This window comes from Cyprinodon variegatus, unplaced genomic scaffold (assembly GCF_000732505.1).
Source record: "Cyprinodon variegatus isolate N-32 unplaced genomic scaffold, C_variegatus-1.0 Scaffold432, whole genome shotgun sequence".
NCBI lineage: Eukaryota > Metazoa > Chordata > Actinopteri > Cyprinodontiformes > Cyprinodontidae > Cyprinodon > Cyprinodon variegatus.
Genome location: NW_015150885.1, coordinates 320,964 through 338,661, shown reverse-complemented (window position 1 = coordinate 338,661; position 17,698 = coordinate 320,964). Strand labels below are relative to the sequence as shown.

Below are 17,698 nucleotides of genomic sequence, written 5' to 3'. Positions count from 1 at the left end.
CTCAGGTTACGTATTAATGGTTCATGTCCAAAATTACGTTGTTCTAAAAACTTCATATCAGAAAAAAAACATAACTCGTCTATAGAATATCTTAATGCTTTTTTGTGGAGGGCTTTTTACTAACTCTCTTACCTGTCAGACAAAGTAAAGGGCACATCTTTCCTCACAGGCTTCCCTGGCTCCCACTCTCACCAGAAACCAGTTGACGTTCCTTCCGCGCCATCTTTAGAAAACATTACTGAATGAATATACGGTTTTCGTCGCTTTGGAGAACTTCTCACTGTATGCCTGAACTCCTTGTTTTTCCAGGTTCTGTATTCTAACGTTAACCATATCTCCGTACATGTTTAACGAAAGTATCGAACATGAGAAGCTTTCATGTGGTTGTAAAAACCTTCGTGCGCGCATGGCAGCAGCGAGATAATTTGGGCTAAAGCTAGGAGCGGGGCCTACATGGTAGACAGTGCATCAGTAGTGCATTTTCATGTGCAAAATGTTTCATATCGGTGATTAAAACAGAAACGAGTGCTAAAGTTCACTACATCTATCAGTGGGGATGGGCTAGCATTCCTAAATAACTAAGGCGCGTGGTGGCTAAAGCTAACCCGCCAGCCGTTAAGTGTCGAAAACGAGAAAGATTCAGTATAATCTAGCAATTATTTCTCCATCCTTCTGTTGATACATTGACATCATACTCTTCTTAGTTTTTGTTATGCACATTGCAAAGCATTAACCGCCCTTCTCGTGTTTAATATAAATAATATAGGATGCCAGCGGAAAGTATGCATTGAAATTCCGTTTAGGATCACCCCTGTAATGTCGTTTGTTGACACTGCTGCAGGTGTTGGGAGGAAATATGGGGATCAAGGTTCGGCCTCGGTGCTTTCTGGACATCGGGATCAGTAATGTTCTAGGTAAGAGAAACGTTCTCAATCTTTAAATCAATATCCTATAAAGAAATAATAATATTGTCATTTTAGAATGGAATAGAAAATATATTCATTGTCCCACAAGGGGGACATTCTGGTGTTAAAGCAGCAAAAGATTGTATAAAAAAAATGGTCACACAAATGAGGACCACTTTTTTTCCCTATAATCTTTTGCTGCTGTACAACTTAGTATAAATTTTCAATCTTAATGTTTGTTAAACTCAAAGTGTTTTAAACAAAATCATGTTTGTTGATGTGCCTTAAACCAAAACAAGTGGGTAGTATTGTATTGGGTGAAAAACATTTTTTCCTCAGTATTTGAACCTGTTGTAACTATTCTTGACTCTACAAATGGCACTAATAATATGACCACTCTTGTTGCAGCCACTAACTGATTGTATTCTTACAGTTGGTAGAATCGTGGTGGAGTTATTTTCAGACATCTGCCCCAAAACCTGTGAAAACTTCAGATGCCTTTGCACAGGTGAAGGATTTTTCCACATTTAAATAGGTTATTTTTTTCTTCTTTTCGACAAATTGACCATCTTCACAGTGCAGATTTGTTTTTATGATTAATTCACTTAGGTGAGAAAGGCATAGGAAAAGGGACCCAGAAACCCCTGCACTACAAAGGATGCTTGTTCCATCGAGTTGTAAAAGACTTCATGATTCAAGGTGGTGACTTCAGTGAAGGTGAGATATGAACAGCTGTGAATGGAGCACTCTGTGCAGAATATATATACAGCTTAAAAACTAAATTATGTTTCCCTAAAAAAAAAATTTTGTTTTGAACAGCTCTCATGACATTTCAATTTTCTTAAAGTTCAGCAGTTATCAAAGCTAAACGTGGCAGAAAAACATGGGGCAAAAAAACTCATTGATATGGTCAGTTTGATGCAGAGTCTGTGGCATGATTTAGAGTTTTTTCAACATTCATCTGTCTGATGGCAGTGGGGAAGAAGCTGTTTTGGAATCTTCTGGACCTGCATCGAATGCTGCAAAACCTCCTCCCAGAGGGCAGCAGGAAGGAACAGCCCATTATGGGGGGTTGAGGGGTCATTGATAATGTTACGAGCTCATTACATTCCGCGCTGGGATGAAATGTCTTTTAAAAAATGGGATGAAATGTCTAGGGGCTAGCCTCAGTTAGCCGTAGCCTCTCCATGCCCATTCTTCAACAACAAGTCAAACTAGACTCCCCTGGACACAAACATGCCAGCAGCAGGTGTAGTGACTGATAACTCTGTCATTGACAATTAAAAAATTATTTTATAATTGCAGGGTTGCATAATACATATTGACGTAGCCTAATAAAATGGACAACTGTTTCTAAGTAACAACAAGTGTAATATTTAGTGAAATACTAGTTTTGATAACAGCTGACTGCGCAAAACTCTTATGTCAAGTCTGGAGAACTTGGTCGTACCTGAGAGATCAGTAATAGGAGAAAAATGCTGAACTGTTCTTGCTTGAGGCCCAGAGTTTATGATTTTATTTCATATATTACAGACAAATAATGTTGAAGTTTCGCTGTAATGACAGGCATTTTATTTTAGGTATTGGATGGGTAACCCCCTGAGCTTTGTCATATATAATGTACACATGGACTATCTAAAAAAAATAAATAAAAAAAATTGTGTGTAATTAGGGAATTGAGTTTAAATAGGAAGCTCTTCCCATAATGTCTCGTCACAATTCACTTTTACCTGAGAGCTGATTTAAGATTTTTTTTTTAATTATTATTAATTATAATCTACTGTAGTCTGATTGGACTCTTGGTTTATTTCTGTCGGCATTGCCGTATTTGCCCACAGGAAATGGAAGAGGAGGTGAATCGATCTACGGGGGCTTTTTTGAAGGTAAGGTGTCAGATATTTTTTTTAAATGAGTGTTTGCTTCAAGCTTTCAGTACAATCATTTCCTTTTCCTTCCAGATGAAAGCTTTGCTGTTAAACACAACAAGGAGTATTTGCTGTCTATGGCTAACAGGGGCAAAGATACAAATGGATCACAGTTCTTCATGTAAGTGCCATGTTTCTTTGTTATGTCCGATTTATCTTTTAAAAGTTTTGGAGAGAAAAAAATACACTTTATTGCCATTTTCTATCTTTGTAATTCTAGAACAACAAAACCTGCCCCTCATTTGGATGGGTAAGACTCATTTTATTTTTCAACACAAATTGCATTCTCCACATAATGCTAATTTCAGTTAAATCTGGTTTTTAGTGTTCATGTGGTTTTCGGTCATGTAATTTCTGGACAAGAAGTTGTTCAAACGATGGAGAACCAGAAAATAGATCCTAACAGCCGGCCGTATGCTGAAGTGAAGATTTTAAACTGTGGAGAGCTCATTCCGAAATCAAAAGGTTGGAGGGTAAGGGGGGGACCTCAGGCTTTAAAAACTTAAAATTTCTTCAAACTGCTGTTGATATATATATTTTTTTTTTGCTAATGCTTTGTAGGAAAGAAAGCCAACAAAAAGAAAGAGAAGGCCTCGTCCAATTCCAGCGGCAGCTCATCTGATTCGGAAAGCTCCTCAGATTCTTCTTCCAGCTCAGAGGAATCTGAAAAAGAATCTAAGAAACGGAAGAAGGAGAAAAAACTAAAAAAGAAGCAAAAGAAGGAGAAGAAAAAGTACAAAACTCATTTACACAACCTTTGACTTTGTTTTATAAAAAAGAAAAAATAGATTAAAAAAAATGCTTTTATAGGTCTGGATTGGAAAGTGCTGAGGAGAAAGAACAAGAAGATGAAATTACTTCCACTGTACGTCCTGAAGAAATCCCTCCCATCCCAGAGAACCGCTTCCTCATGAGGAGAAGTCCTCCACCATCCGAGAAGTCCAACAAGGACGATGAAAAAGACCAGAGAAACAGGGACGACAGATCGAGACAGAAGTTGGTGTTTTTTTAATCGTCACAAGGAATGGAAACCTGAAGAAATGACGCAGTGTTTAAATGTCCTGTTTCTCTTTATATTACAGCACTGGCTCAATGTATAATTCTCAGTCCGATTATCAGAGGCGGTTTATGGTTACCACCCGATCAGGCAGGAAGATAAAAGGGAGAGGACCAAGGGTGAGTCAGCTGAATCAGTCTGAATAATTTATTTTCTCTGTCTAATCATCACTCACATTTTAAATACATGATTGACATTTATTTGCGCCTTTGTACAATTAGTATTTCAATTGAATTCAATTTGCTTGTTTTTTTTTTGTTTTGTTTTTTTTACACTGACTTTTATGTCTTTCAACAGAGGTACCGAACTCCATCACGTTCTCGCTCAAGGTCTAGAGATCGATTTCGCCGAAGCGAAACTCCTCCACACTGGCGACAAGAGATGCAGCGTCAGAGGATGAGGGCGGTCACCAGAGAGCGATGGATTAAGGGAGACAAGTAAGGACAGCTCAGAAACAGTGGGCGACTTTTGCAATGTAACCATAACTTTGACGGAAATGGCATGAAATGTTTAGTTTAGGCAACTGGACATGACATTTTCTAGAAGACGTTTTCACCTCTCAGACAAGAGGCTTCCTCATTTCTAACTGTTGGTGGGGAGCTTTGAGATTAATATACTGCAGGTGAAACAAAGAATTGGGGTAAAACAAAAGGTGGCCATGATCCCTCCTACTGGATTGGCCATGGAGGTCATCTGGGGGGTGTTAATGGGGAAGCGTCTTGGATGACAGGCAAACAGTCTTCTAGAAAACTTTATGTCCTGTTGCCTAAACTGTAGTTTTCAAGCTTGACCATGACCTGGATGACTGAGAATCTTCATATATTTTTGACTTTGAACATAAAGCACCAGAGATACGTATCGTTACCCCCCGTTACTACCCCTTTTTATTTCTTAGGGAAAATGTTCCAGGTTTTAGGCATAATGATTGTATGCGTGGTTACCAATAAGAAAAACTCTGATGCTATATTCACATCGAACGCAGCAGGAGCAGCAAAATCGCGTCTGCTGCTTCCTTTTTGCTGCTTGTACCAGTTTAGTTCTGACGCGCGGCTGAAGCAGCTTTGCTGCTCTGGCTGCGCTGTGCAAAAGTGTGTCTGACGCGCGTTGGGCAGAGCTACCCTATCCTTTCTTTGCCTGGCAGCTATATTTGCTGTGATCAGTGGGAATAAAGTAGTTTTAATATGTTTTTAAGTGAGAAAATCCCCCTGAAAATTTAATCAGTTCAGTCAGTTCATCCAGATTACCATCCTGCCTTCCAATATTATTTCTGTCGGAGCCGCTCAGACCCCCATATGCCAGCGGTTCGCTGTCAGTAGGAATCCCATTCAACAGCAGCCTATGGCCCAGTCGCCTCCTCGCGGTTCGCTGCGGCGGCTGGAAGGCGGTTTTCATGTACATTATCCAAACTGCAGGCACCAGGATAATAAAAGCGAACATATTCTGTCGGCAGGTTTCAGCATTTTAAGTTAATTTAGGCATTAATAAACTATTACAGATGAGTGATCACAGCGCTCTGTATCATCAGCGACGTGTTCGTCTCCCTGGCATCTCCCAGATCAGCTTCTCTGATTGGTTGATGCGGCGCGTCAAGCAGCAAAAGTAAAATTTTTCCATCTCGAGCAGCAGTGCGTTTGCCGCGCGTAGCGCGTGTCAGATGCTTAAATGCTCCCGACGCGCTGCTTCAGCTGCTCAGACGCGCCTGCTGCTCAAAACGCACTGCGGGACCTTTTGCTGCGCCTTGACATGCGTCAACCATTGACTTTGCATGTAAACTCACTGCTTCTGCTGCGCCTGCTGCATCTGGTGCAAACACAGCATTAGGATGAGTTGTAGTTGCTCTTGGGTATTGTCTAAATCTCCAAACAGCCTCTCTACAAGCAATGTAGGCGTTTATACTTCATGCTGCTTCTGGAACAGGATTCTATAAAAACAAAGGAAATTGTGCACCACATAACAAGTGGAAAATAGTAAGAAATACCAGAAACACTTCACACACATTTAAGTGACATTTAGAAATAGAATGTCTTTCGGGGGCTTCCATAGTAGGTCTCACACACTTGGAGAGGCACCAGTCTAGTGTTTGTGAATAATTTAGTTTACCACTAGATGGGGGTAAATCTTGCACACTTTATATAATCAGGAAAATAATATTTTTTTTTTCTTTTTACTAAAATATTTTGGATTTATTAGATATTGTATTTTCCCTCCCAAAGTTAAATGGTTTACGGAAATTATTCTAGTGCTAGGATCATTTATTTTTTTAGACTATTGAGCAATAAACTAAATAATGTATTTTACTACTTTTATTATTTCTACTTTTAGTATACACAACTGTTACCTGTATTTGTCCTCACCTGGTCTTTATTTAACACATTTTTTGCAGAGGTGACTTTAACAATGCTGTGGATGAAGAAACTAACGCTCCAAAACGAGAGAGAAGAACGTCCAAGGCAAAAGACGAAGACACGGCTGAGGGAAAGAAGGAAAAGAAGAGTCGATCACACAGGTCTAAAAGCAAAGAGGGCGGTACTGCAGAAAAGGATGAGCAGCACAGCAAGCACAAATCAAAGAAAAAAACAAAGTCTCGCAGCCGCAGTGGGAGCAGAGAAAAGAAAAGGTCCCAAAGCAGAGACAAGGCCGACAAGCATAAAAGTAGCCACAGGAGAGGGCGTTCAAGAAGCAAAGAAGGAAACAAAGAAACGGAGGCAGGAGTGGAACAGAGTAAAGATAGAAGTAAAGATAGAGAATCTGATACAAACAACAAGGAGGGGAAAGGGAAGGAAGAAGAGAGAACAAGGACAAAATCCTTAAGCAAGGAAAGATCATCTAGAAAAGATGAGCGAAGATCAAGCAGCAGAAACAGGGACAAAGGCTGGAGAGCAGCATCCAAAGAAAAAGAGGAAAAATCAGACAAGGACAGGGCCAGAAAAAGAAGCCGAAGTAAGGAAAGGGAGAAACGGACAAGAGGAACATCCAGGGAAAAAGATAAGCGGTCAAGAAGTCCAGACAGGAGTAAGGCCAGAGACTCTCATAGAGGCAGACGCTCTAGAAGCAGAAGCCGTCGGAGAGATCGCAGCAAAGATCGGTCTTCTCAGAGAAAGGACCGAAGCAGAGATTCCACCAGCAGGAGGAGAAGACGAAGCAGCAGCAGCTCCGACAGTGACAGAGCAGATAAAAAGAAGAGCAGAAAAAGTCCCGATTCCTCAAGGAGGAATAGATCCAGAGACAGGAGAAGCCCAGCCAGACCAGATAGTACAAAAGATAGAAAAGATCGCAAGAAAAATCATTCGAGCTCTAGCTCCACCTCTGGCAGCGACTGATTTCTTTTACGGTAATCCAAATCTGCAGATCAGCTTCATTCATCCCAGCTTCTTCCAAATCTCATATAAGCATAGACCTTTCCAAACTGGTTACAAAGCCTGGTTGATAGAAAGTGAAGCAGAAGAACATAAAAAAATATATATATAAATAACTGACTGGAGGGAGAATCCAACACTTATAAATCTTCAGGCCTTGTAACTCAATATCTGTTGCCTCCTGAAAATGCAAGCTGGACCTGAAAGACTTCTGATCTAGGAGGAAAGAAATCTGCAGAACTGCTCAGATGTTTTTTTTTTGTTTTTTTTTTAAGAGATTGGACTGATTTAAACAATATGATCTTAATGTTTTTTTCAAAATCCCTGTTCTCAGTTTTAGTTCAAATAAAGAAAAAAAAATGTAACTTGTGTCCATTTTTTTACCAAAAGTCTGAAGATTAATTTAGTCTCGCATGCTTATTCCTATTTGATTTATTTGGAAAATGAAACTTTTATTTTGAATATTTTTTTTTCTACTTGACCAAACTTGAAACTATTATTCTGTCAACTCTGTTTATAGGTAAAAATACTGCTGGTCACAAGCATTTTCTATAAACTCAATTTTCTTTGCAGCAAAACATGGGAGTGTTGATTAAAGTGTAACGCTATTTCTTTGTTCTGGGTTTTTTTTTTATTGTTGTAAATGTTGAGGCCAAAATCAAAACATAATGACAATAAATAAGTTAAACTGGAAGATCTCAGCCCGGTGTCTGGGTGGTTACTTATAGTGGGAATAAAAGTGATTTATGCTAAATATTCTGCACTTTTCTATGGACATTAACCATAGACGTTGGACATAAACCATGGATGTTAACCTACTGAACACTTTTTAGCATTGCTTGGTTCCTATGGGTTTTTCTCAGTATTATTTACAACTGCAATAAACGTTGACAATATTTAAACAACGTGTGAAAGTCACAAATTACCGCAGATATTCTTCAGATGTTGGCTTTCACATGCTCTGGAAAAAACGAACATGGATTGATAAACTGTTGGATAAAATGAGTTCAGAGGACAAAATTTGGAATTACAAATTTCTTCTACATGCTTAAATCCAGGAAATTGTTATTAGACTTTAGTGGGAAAAAATCCCCCTTTCAGTTTTTTGATTAATCTAAAATGAGTCCAGAACTTTGATAAAAAAACTAAATAAAAAAAAGCTACATTACGAAGAAGATTCAGGAATACCAGCAATGGGCTCTTTGATCTGGTAGATAATTGATAACCAGACAAACTCTTGGTCCTTCATATATTGTTTCTTGCAAATCATATTTTCTGTCATCACATGGAAAAATAAAAACCGCTTTACGAAACACATCCAGCCTGTTTGTTCTGCAGATACCATTTTATTTAACCAGTTTACCGTAAGCTAAATTAAAATATCAGGTGAATGATTACCAGCAATCAGTTATATTCTTCCTCCTCGGCTCTGTTGCGCTTTATATGTAGCTTTAGCTGCAAAGTGTCAACTAATTTGTAAGATCTGTTCAAATAAAACTTTAGAAGGAATACAAACCCTAGAAATGTATATTGTTTTGTACAGTTTTGTCTTGTATAAGTAAAAATATTTCTTGAAATATTTAATATTTGATCTCATTTCAGGAAAATAGTACATTTAACTGGCTTTCTGTATGGTGTTTTAAAGATGAATAGATAGAAAACATTTATGGTTTAATTCAAAGTATATTCATTGCTGTACAAGTTCTCAGTGAAGGTCAGGACCTAAATCCAAGTCTAAGAGAAAAATGCTGTTTGTCTCTAGATGTAAAAGACAGACTTTTTTTAACAGGGGTGAATAATTATGCTGTTATAAACTGCTGATTGTACTGTAAAAGAAAAATGTAAAAACTTTACTTTCCTCTCCAGTATTTTTTTTTTTTTGTAGCCTTAGAACCTTAGATTGTATTATATGTCTTCACACTATTCTATTCACAGAACATTCCTTCACTTTTAAAGATATGTTTTTTTCTGTCTGAGTAAATAACAGCAAACTTAATCCTGCATTGATGTTTATCAAACCTGACCATCCACACCACAAAGCCAGTCATTTTGTATAGATATTTTTTATTGCCATTAAGGCAGCTAACGGCATTTCGATACTCCTACCAGGTCTCACCCCAGATTCTTGACTGGACTGAGTTTTGTACTTTGATTCCAACAAATTTCAATATTTACCCTTAAGCCACTAGTGGCGCTTCTTGTCCCTGTGGTGCAGGATGGTGAACCTCCAGGGAGTCTGATACTGGTTTTGCTTAAGAATATGGTTGTATTAAGCATAATCTATTATTTCTTTAATCAGTTTCTAAAAAGTATCACCACAGCATGACACTCTCACCACAATGTTTCACCATATATGGCATTATTTTGGTGATGGTATATGTTGGCTTTGCATCAGCTATAGCAGTTTCTTGCTGGCTGAAGAGTTTCGTTTTAGTTTCATCTGACCAGAGCATTTAATATCCTTCTAGCAAACATAAAGCACACCTTCAAGGGTTTGTTGTTTGTTTTATTTATTTCTTCTAGCGACCCTTACATAAAGCACAGCTCTATGGTGTATACAGCTCCTTGTGTTCCAACAGGACAGATGTTCCAGTACTGGAGTGGAGCTTCAATCCTCCATGCAGCTTTGGATTCTTTTTTTTATTTTTTATAATTCAATCCTGACTTGTACTTCTCAATAACTCTCTCCCTGACTTCAATGAACAGCTTATTTATATTCATGAGATGCCTGCTAGTGGTGCTGCAGCCTCTGGGGCCTTTCAGAAAAGTGTGTTTATACTGAGATATATATGTTATGACTTAAAGGTAACTGGCTGCACCAGGACTTTCATAGTAAAAGCAGATTGATACAACATGCATATTCCTTTTTAATATTTCTGTTTTTCCTCATTTCACTTCAAAAACTTTAACTATTTTGCACAGATATGAGATAGTTTAAGATTTTAAAAAAACAAACACAGAGTGGAGCCATGGGGGAGAATATTTTTCTTAAGCTATCCCCGATGACAGTCATTTAATTCATGGGTGTGACATGACAAAATAGGAACACGTTCACGAGAGTAAACTACAGCAGGTATTAAACTAACACCATGTGAAACCAAGTCTCTTCTTGGACTCATGAATGTTTCCAGCCTCGTGAAGCCTTCTGATGCTCTGTGTGGTTGCAGAGGTATATCTGGGCATCTGCGCCCCACTGCTGTCCTGGACGATGTAGCTTGGACTTCCTCCTTTTCTCACAGCTCTGTAAAGTGGAATCAGATTTCTTTTAGCATCTGCTGCGGTCTGGATGACCTGTTCTGTGTACTTCTCAAACTCGGCTTCCTCTTCAGCTCTTTGTTTTGCATTTTTTGTTTCAATGTTAAGCTCCTCGTCTTTCATTTGCTGAAGTCTGGTGCTTTTTTCTGCCTGCATTCAGGAGCGAACAAGTTTCACATCATTACTGTGTATCAGATATTGTAAATAACAAGGTAAATAAGAATAAGGTGGAGCTTTGAGGCTGGTACCATTTGTGCAACATAGAATTCCTTCAGTTTTCTTTGTTCTTCTCTCATCTTCTCAGCCTTTAGTTGTAGTGTTTTGGTGTATATTAGGTCAGCTTCCTTCTTTGCTTGCAGAGCGTCTCGCCTTTCTTGCTCTGCGCTTTTTTCCAAGAGCTCCTTTTTCTTTCTCTGGTGAAACAGCTTGTATTTAGTTTATGCAACCATCACATTTTATAAAAACTATCCTGCAAACACACTCGTTACCACAATCTCCATTTGTTCGGCTACTGTCTTCAACATCTCTGATTTCTTCCTCTCTTTCTCCTGTTGCTGTTGTCTCTGTTTCATGCTCATCACAGCCACAGCTTCAGCTAACCTCTGCTCCTCGATGGCGGTCTGCTCTTGCTGCATGGTTGTCAGATTGTTCAAAATCCTCTCTCTCTGCTTCTGAGCTTCCCTGGTGAAAGAAAAAACAAAAGGCTCAGATGAGCAACATTGCATTAAAAATAAAAATATACTGCTTGAGTATTTTCCTAACATCCTTTTCCTCAACTTTCTATCCATATGCTTACCAACAGCCACCTGTGGTAACCCTTCTTGTGCCATAAATCCATAACTATCTTCATACTGTTATAATATTTGCAGTCTTTAAAATTGTGTAGGCCATCTAATGGCCACTGTGCAAGGTTTATGTAGTAAAAATGACTTCTTATTGGTCTTTTTTTAATATTAAAAACTGATACTATTTCATTTGAATACCTAAACTGAAATCAATAATTCATTCATTGATGAGGATTCAGTTCTATTTATTGTTTCATGGGAGCTTACCTAAATAACTCTTTCTCCCTTTGTTGCTGTAGCTTTGTCCTTTGTTCTTTGACTGAGTTAAACATCCTCCTCCGTTCCTCTTCAGCTTTCTGAATTTTTTCCTCTTGCTCTTTTTTCAGGGCCTTTTTGTTTAGTTGATCCTGAGGGAACACAACATGCACGAATTAGCAGGAAATTTAGGGCAAATCTGGCAGCATCAAATGATCAATCTCTGCATATGATTGACCAGGTGAGCGTGGAAGAGGTCCCTCCTCTGGTTTGCTCGTCGCTCGGACTCCATCTTTTGTTCCTGCTGATAACGCTCTTGAAGGAGCTGAATTTCCTTTGCTTCCTCCACGATTTCCAGTTTCTGTAGCTCTCGGGCTACCTCGTTTGCTTTTATCCTAAAAAGAAAGAGCAACAAATATATTTTTTATTTGATTTTAAATAGACCACCTTATTTTATTTTTGCACTCTATTTAATTTAGGGATATCACAATAAAATGTAGGTGGAGATGTAGGTAGGGACACTATTAACATATTTCCCTTTGCAAACTAATCTGACAACATGTAAAAAAACTCCAAAGCATGGGAATACTTTTGCAGGAGAGAATAACTGTAGAGAGTAAGTGTTAGTTTGCATTAAACATGCATGAAATGGTACAGCTGCAGGGATGGAGTAGGTCTTACTGGTTTTTCTGGTCTTCTGCGACTGCCTGTCTCTTAATCTTTTGTAACTGCCTTTCCTGCTCCTTCCTCGAGGTTTCAGTCTCTCTACTTGTTATTTCCAGGAACTTCTTCTCCATGTCTCTATCGGCCATTTTCCTCCTTTTTTTCAGCTCTGTTTGAGCCTCCCTTTCTTTAAGCACCTCGGTGTGCAGAAGCGCGCGCTGAGGAAGTAATAGCAATGAATTATAACAGATCTGATTGTATGGTATATCTAAACAGTGCCCAGTTGTAATGCTAATACAGACATGTAATGCTTTCACTCGGTCATTTTGGTAATACAGCTGAGTTTTGGCTTTTTTTAATGCCTCTTTTTGCTTCTCTTTCTTATATTGGGCTTCTTCTGCTTCAATCAGTTTCATTTTTTCTTCCTCCATTAGCTCTCGGACTTTCTTTGCCACCAACATGTTTTGTCTTTGACTCTGAAAAAAAAATGTAGACATACATTTAATTATGTTTTTTTCCATTAGAAATACTGCTCAAAGCGATTCTGGCAAACCGTCCGGCGCCTCCGGAGGGGAAAGCAGTGCTTCGCTAGCACTGTTTTCAGTGGGAGTGGGGAGCTGCTGACCTTGAAGGAGGATATTGTCGGGCGGTGGAAGGAATACTTTGAGGATCTCCTCAACCCGACAGACACGCCTTCCATGGGGGAAGAAGAGACAGGGTGCTTGGGGCTGGATTCGTTCATCACCCAGGCTGAAGTCACCGAGGTGGTCAAAAAACTCCACGGTGGCAAAGCTTCGGGGGTAGACGAGATCCGTGCTGAGTATCTTAAAGCTCTGGATGTTGTTGGGCTGTCATGGTTGACACGTCTATTCAGCATCGCGTGGAGGTCGGGAACAGTCCCCCTGGATTGGCAGACTGGGGTGGTGGTTCCCCTCCATAAGAAGGGGGACCGGAGGGTGTGTTCCAACTATCGGGGAATCACACTTCTCAGCCTCCCCGGAAAGGCCTATGCCAGGGTGCTGGAGAGGAGAGTCCGGCTGATTGTCGAACCTCGGCTGCAGGAGGAGCAGTGTGGTTTTCGTCCTGGCCGTGGAACAGTGGACCAGCTCTACACCCTCTGCAGGGTGCTTGAGGGTTCTTAGGGTTCTATTGCCCAACCAGTCCACATGTGTTTTGTGGACTTGGAGAAGGCATTCGACCGTGTCCCTCGTGCTGCCCTGTGGGGGGTGCTCCAGGAGTATGGAGTCGGGGGCCCTTTATTAGGGGCCATCCGTTCTCTGTACAAGCGGAGCAGGAGCCTGGTTCGCATTGCTGGCATTAAGTCGGACCTGTTCCCGGTGCATGTTGGACTCCGACAGGGCTGCCCTCTGTCACCGGTCCTTTTCATAACTTTTATGGACAGGATTTCTAGGCGCAGCCAAGGACCGGAGGGGGTCTGGTTCGGGGACCAGCGGATCTCGTCTCTGCTTTTTGCGGATGACGTAGTTCTGCTGGCTCCCTCCTGCCAAGACCTACAGCGTGCGCTGGGGCGGTTCGCAGCCGAGTGTGAAGCGGCCGGGATGAGAATCAGCTCCTCCAAGTCCGAGGCCATGGTTCTCGACCGGAAAAAGGTGGCTTGTCCCCTTCAGGTTGGAGGAGAGTCCCTGCCTCAAGTGGAGGAGTTCAAGTATCTTGGGGTCCTGTTCACGAGTGAGGGAAGAATGGAGCGGGAGATCGATAGACGGATCGGTGCGGCTGGTGCAATAATGCGGACGCTGCACCGGTCTGTCGTGGTGAAGAGAGAGCTGAGCGAAATGGCAAAGCTCTCAATTTAATCAATACCTACTCTTACCTATGGTCATGAAATCTGGATCATGACCGAAAGAACTTGATCCCGGATACAAGCGGCTGAAATGAGCTTCCTCCGCAGGGTGGCTGGGCTCTCCCTTAGAGATAGGGTGAGGAGCTCGGTCATTCGGGAGAGGCTCAGTGTAGAGCCGGTTCTCCTCCACATCGAGAGGAGTCAGTTGAGGTGGCTTGGACATCTTCTTCGGATGCCCCCTGGACGCCTCCCTCGGGAGGTGTTACAGGCACGTCCCATTGGGAGGAGGCCCAGGGGACGACCCAGGACACGCTGGAAAGACTATGTCTTTCGGCTGGCCTGGGAGCGCCTAGGGCTTCCCCCAGCAGAGCTGGAGGAGGTGTCTGCGGAGAGGGAAGTCTGGGAGTCTCTGCTTAGTCTGCTGCCCCCGTGATCCGGTTCTGGATAAAGCGGGAGACGACGAGTACGAGTACGAGAAATACTGCTTGAGTAAAGAGTTAAACTTACAGCAATGGTATCGGGCCACATTTTCACAAATTCCTTGGACTGCAGCTGCAGAGCCTCTCTGTGTTTAGCTGCCTCTCTAAGTCGCTCCTTGTCTTTATCGATCCCATTGATTTCATCCTGAATCCTGAGCCAGTCAGTTTGCCCTAAGATGCCAACTTTTGGAAGATCTGGAGGCTGGGTTATTTCATCTTTAGTTCCTATTGAAAATAGAGCATAAATGATTTACATTTTTTTCTTGTTTTACTTTCTAAAATTGTAAACAGTGGGATAACTGGGGTTTCTATTATTTGATACACTGCAAGAAATGCAATATATGTAAGTGCATTTTTCTTAAAAGAAGTGCATTTTCTCTTGAATTAAGCAGGTAAGTGAGATATGTTGCCTATGGAATAATATAATTTACATTTAAAATAAGAAAAAAAAAACAATTTCATTGTCTTATATCAAGTGCAAAATATCTAATTATCTTATTATATGATTGAAACTAGTAATTCCATTGGCAGATCATCTTATTTACCAACTTAAATGAAGGGTAATTATACTTGTTAAAAGACACCTTTACTTATCTGAGAACGTTTTTGCAGATATGTATTTTGTCATGTGATCTTTTTGTTTGTTTTTTTGGCCCTTAAAGTCACCCATAATCTACTATAAGTGTCACACACAGCTCTGCCGATTAGTTTCTTTCTTTTCCTTCTGTCATTTTGTGTCTGGCTCAGTTGTTTTTGGAACTTCCTGTTTTATTTTGGTTCACTCATTTCTGTTCTCGTTTCAGAATACTTCACTTCCTGGGATTCCCCTTTAATCAGCCTCCTTGACACATTTGCCTTGCCTATTTAAACCTCTCCCTCTGCAGCTTTCTTTGCCAGTTGACACTTGCTAACTTGCCTTGCATCTAAGATATTTTTTGGTCCACTTGTTTTTGGCTAGCCTCTGTTTTTGTTGATTGTTTTTGCCAGTCTCTACAGCTCAATATGCTGACACTCATCAGTATTAAAGGATCATTGATTTCTTTTTTGGCTGAATCCGTGATTGATGACTGACAGTTTCGGCTATAAAAAAAAAACAAAAAACAAATCTGTAATATCAGTAATGATCAAAATCAGAAATCGGGAATTGTGATCAACCAAAAACTTGCACTTGGTGCACCCCTAATGCATACATGCTAACAGCATAACGCATATGTAGACTTAGACAACTTTTATCGTAATTTTGTATACTCAGAGTGTATAAAAAAATAAATTTCATTTTGCACAGCTTTCATGACATTTTCTTTTCTTAAAGTGCAGCAGTGATCAAATGTAAGCTGTGTGGGAGAAAAAACATTTTGCAAAAAAAAAAAAACAAAAAACAATGCATTAATATGGAAGTTCAGAGCAGTGTTTTGGTCTGATGTTGTCATTGTGATGCAGAGTCTGTGATATGAATTAGAGTTTGTGATTTTATATGTAACATCATAAAACTTGTAAGAAAAAAATAAATCAACTATTGCAAGAAATGTTTAAGATGAATAATCTAAATATTACTCAGTCTTTGAGACTGTAGGTGCAAAATAGTAATTCCATCATCCTAAAGGGGCAAAGCTGGAATATTGAGATTCTATTCAAACTGTTAACCTGACTTAGCTTTGAGTTGTGTGACCAATAAAAATACTGTTTAGAGGAGGTGGGGATCAAAGTTCTGCATCAGGCTGTCAGTATACTTAAAAAAAGCAACAACAACAAAAAAAAAGACTAGCTGTATTTACAATGGGATTACATTATACACTTAGATTCTCCTTGCTAATTAATTAAATGGTAAATTGCCTGTATTTATAAAACGCCTATTCAAGTCAGAGGGCTTGACCTAAGCAGTTTACACTACATTCAGTCCCTCACACACTGATGGTGGCAAGCTACATTGTAGCCACAGCTGCTCTGGGGCTCACTGACAGAGAGCCTTTGCAGGCCAAACTCCTACATCACTGTTAAAAAAACAGTATGCAATTCACAGTTTTAACCAGTATTTTGAAAGAAAACAAAAAAAACTATGAATATAAGTTTATTTTTTTTTATTTATGGCAATGTAGAGAACAAATGCACTTAATTTAGTAAACAAATCAGAAAATTTATAAATAAAGCTTTTTTTTTTTAAATAGCCTAAACAAAAGTCATAAGAATGTTAACAGATTTTCCTAAAGAATAAAAACAATGATGTAGTTAAAAGTAGAGGATCCCCCATGTTTTCCTTGTTGAGGACCAGAACTGCAAGTAAGAAATACTTTTAAACAATAGTGTCTGTAACACTCACCGCTCTCGTCGCTTTGAGTCACCGAAGCCATTTTTATTTGCTTTGCTCGGTTGAAGTTTGTTAAATTATAAATGGATTTCCGGCAGTTGAGCTACAAACAGCCTGCAATGTTAATGTTCAAGGAGAAATACGGCTGGTTTTGTTTGATCGTATCCAGGCAACGGTGGAACCAATCACAATCAGCTGGAGAACTGCCTTTGATCATTTGAAAAGAGATCAGACCTTACAGGTGATAAATATTATTTTCTTCAGGAAAAAATTTGGAAACACTGCATCCAAAATATGAGGCTCCTTATGGAAAGCCGTTTTATTCAAAATTAATCACATGGATAAATAAATGAGTGCTGCTATTGATAGATTATTAATAAATATTCTATTACATGTATATTATATTTACTGTATTTAAACTATATTTAAAAATTTTTAAATACATTTTTATGTTACTATATATAAATTTATTTCAAGATTTATTTATGTACTCCCAGATTTATTTCATAACGGAGTCATTTATTACACTTTTATTTTGTTAAGCTGCTTTACATACTTCAGCGATTTTTTTTTTCTTCAACCAAGTTTTTTTCCCCAGCTCTTTTTATTTCATTTAAATGAGGGGGCAGGGTTTAATCTGTAGGACGGCTTGGTATGCCTAGTACAGGACCAGATGTCTGCTTTTCTCAAGTCTGAGATCCTTTTGAAATCATCCATCCATCTTCTATTCCCTTATTCCATCAGGGTTGCAGTGGGGTCAGTGCCTCTGGCAGTCTATGGACAAGGTACATTCTGGAAAGATTGCCAGTCTGTCACAGAGCAACACATAGACACACAAAGATGTGCAACCATGCACATACACACTCACACCTAAGGACAATTTATAGAGGCCAGTTAACCTAATAGTAATGT

The 17,698-nt window shown here is 39.6% G+C and overlaps 2 protein-coding genes across 3 annotated transcripts; one reads left to right on the top strand and one right to left on the bottom strand.

Annotated features, from left to right (window-relative positions):
• The first annotated feature begins 166 nt into the window (after window positions 1-166).
• On the top strand, window positions 167-7,943 carry ppig (peptidylprolyl isomerase G (cyclophilin G)). Of its 2 annotated transcripts, none has more exons than XM_015388703.1 (13): window positions 167-309; window positions 842-914; window positions 1,339-1,413; window positions 1,515-1,622; window positions 2,744-2,788; window positions 2,864-2,951; window positions 3,051-3,080; window positions 3,156-3,295; window positions 3,392-3,563; window positions 3,641-3,826; window positions 3,913-4,006; window positions 4,185-4,324; window positions 6,271-7,943. In XM_015388703.1, the coding sequence occupies exons 2-13, from the start codon at window positions 857-859 to the stop codon at window positions 7,205-7,207; spliced, it is 2,073 nt and encodes a 690-aa protein (XP_015244189.1). In that variant the 5' UTR covers window positions 167-309; window positions 842-856; the 3' UTR covers window positions 7,208-7,943. The 2 variants fall into 2 exon arrangements, with proteins under 2 accessions (XP_015244189.1, XP_015244190.1); XM_015388704.1 differs by having other exon boundaries at window positions 182-282.
• A 1,884-nt stretch (window positions 7,944-9,827) lies between these two features.
• On the bottom strand, window positions 9,828-16,927 carry ccdc173 (coiled-coil domain containing 173). Its single transcript, XM_015388680.1, has 9 exons — window positions 16,799-16,927; window positions 14,510-14,706; window positions 12,504-12,677; window positions 12,220-12,419; window positions 11,777-11,933; window positions 11,551-11,690; window positions 10,987-11,179; window positions 10,747-10,911; window positions 9,828-10,648 (listed from the first exon to the last, which is right to left on the bottom strand). The coding sequence occupies exons 1-9, from the start codon at window positions 16,827-16,829 to the stop codon at window positions 10,325-10,327; spliced, it is 1,581 nt and encodes a 526-aa protein (XP_015244166.1). The 5' UTR covers window positions 16,830-16,927; the 3' UTR covers window positions 9,828-10,324.
• Window positions 16,928-17,698: the final 771 nt, after the last annotated feature.

Bases quoted from the DNA above. Each gene is read 5' to 3' on its own strand.
- ccdc173 (XM_015388680.1), bottom strand. From the start codon at position 16,829: ATGGCTTCGGTGACTCAAAGCGACGAGAGCG. The intron at 12,420-12,503 runs GTCTGTATTAGC...TTACTTCCTCAG, and splicing joins ACCGAGTGAAAGCATTACAT to CGCGCGCTTCTGCACACCGA. The intron at 11,691-11,776 runs GTCAATCATATG...GTGTTCCCTCAG, and splicing joins ACCTCTTCCACGCTCACCTG to GATCAACTAAACAAAAAGGC.
- ppig (XM_015388703.1), top strand. From the start codon at position 857: ATGGGGATCAAGGTTCGGCCTCGGTGCTTTCTGGACATCGGGATCAGT. The intron at 2,789-2,863 runs GTAAGGTGTCAG...TTTTCCTTCCAG, and splicing joins CTACGGGGGCTTTTTTGAAG to ATGAAAGCTTTGCTGTTAAA. The intron at 3,296-3,391 runs GTTGGAGGGTAA...AATGCTTTGTAG, and splicing joins GCTCATTCCGAAATCAAAAG to GAAAGAAAGCCAACAAAAAG.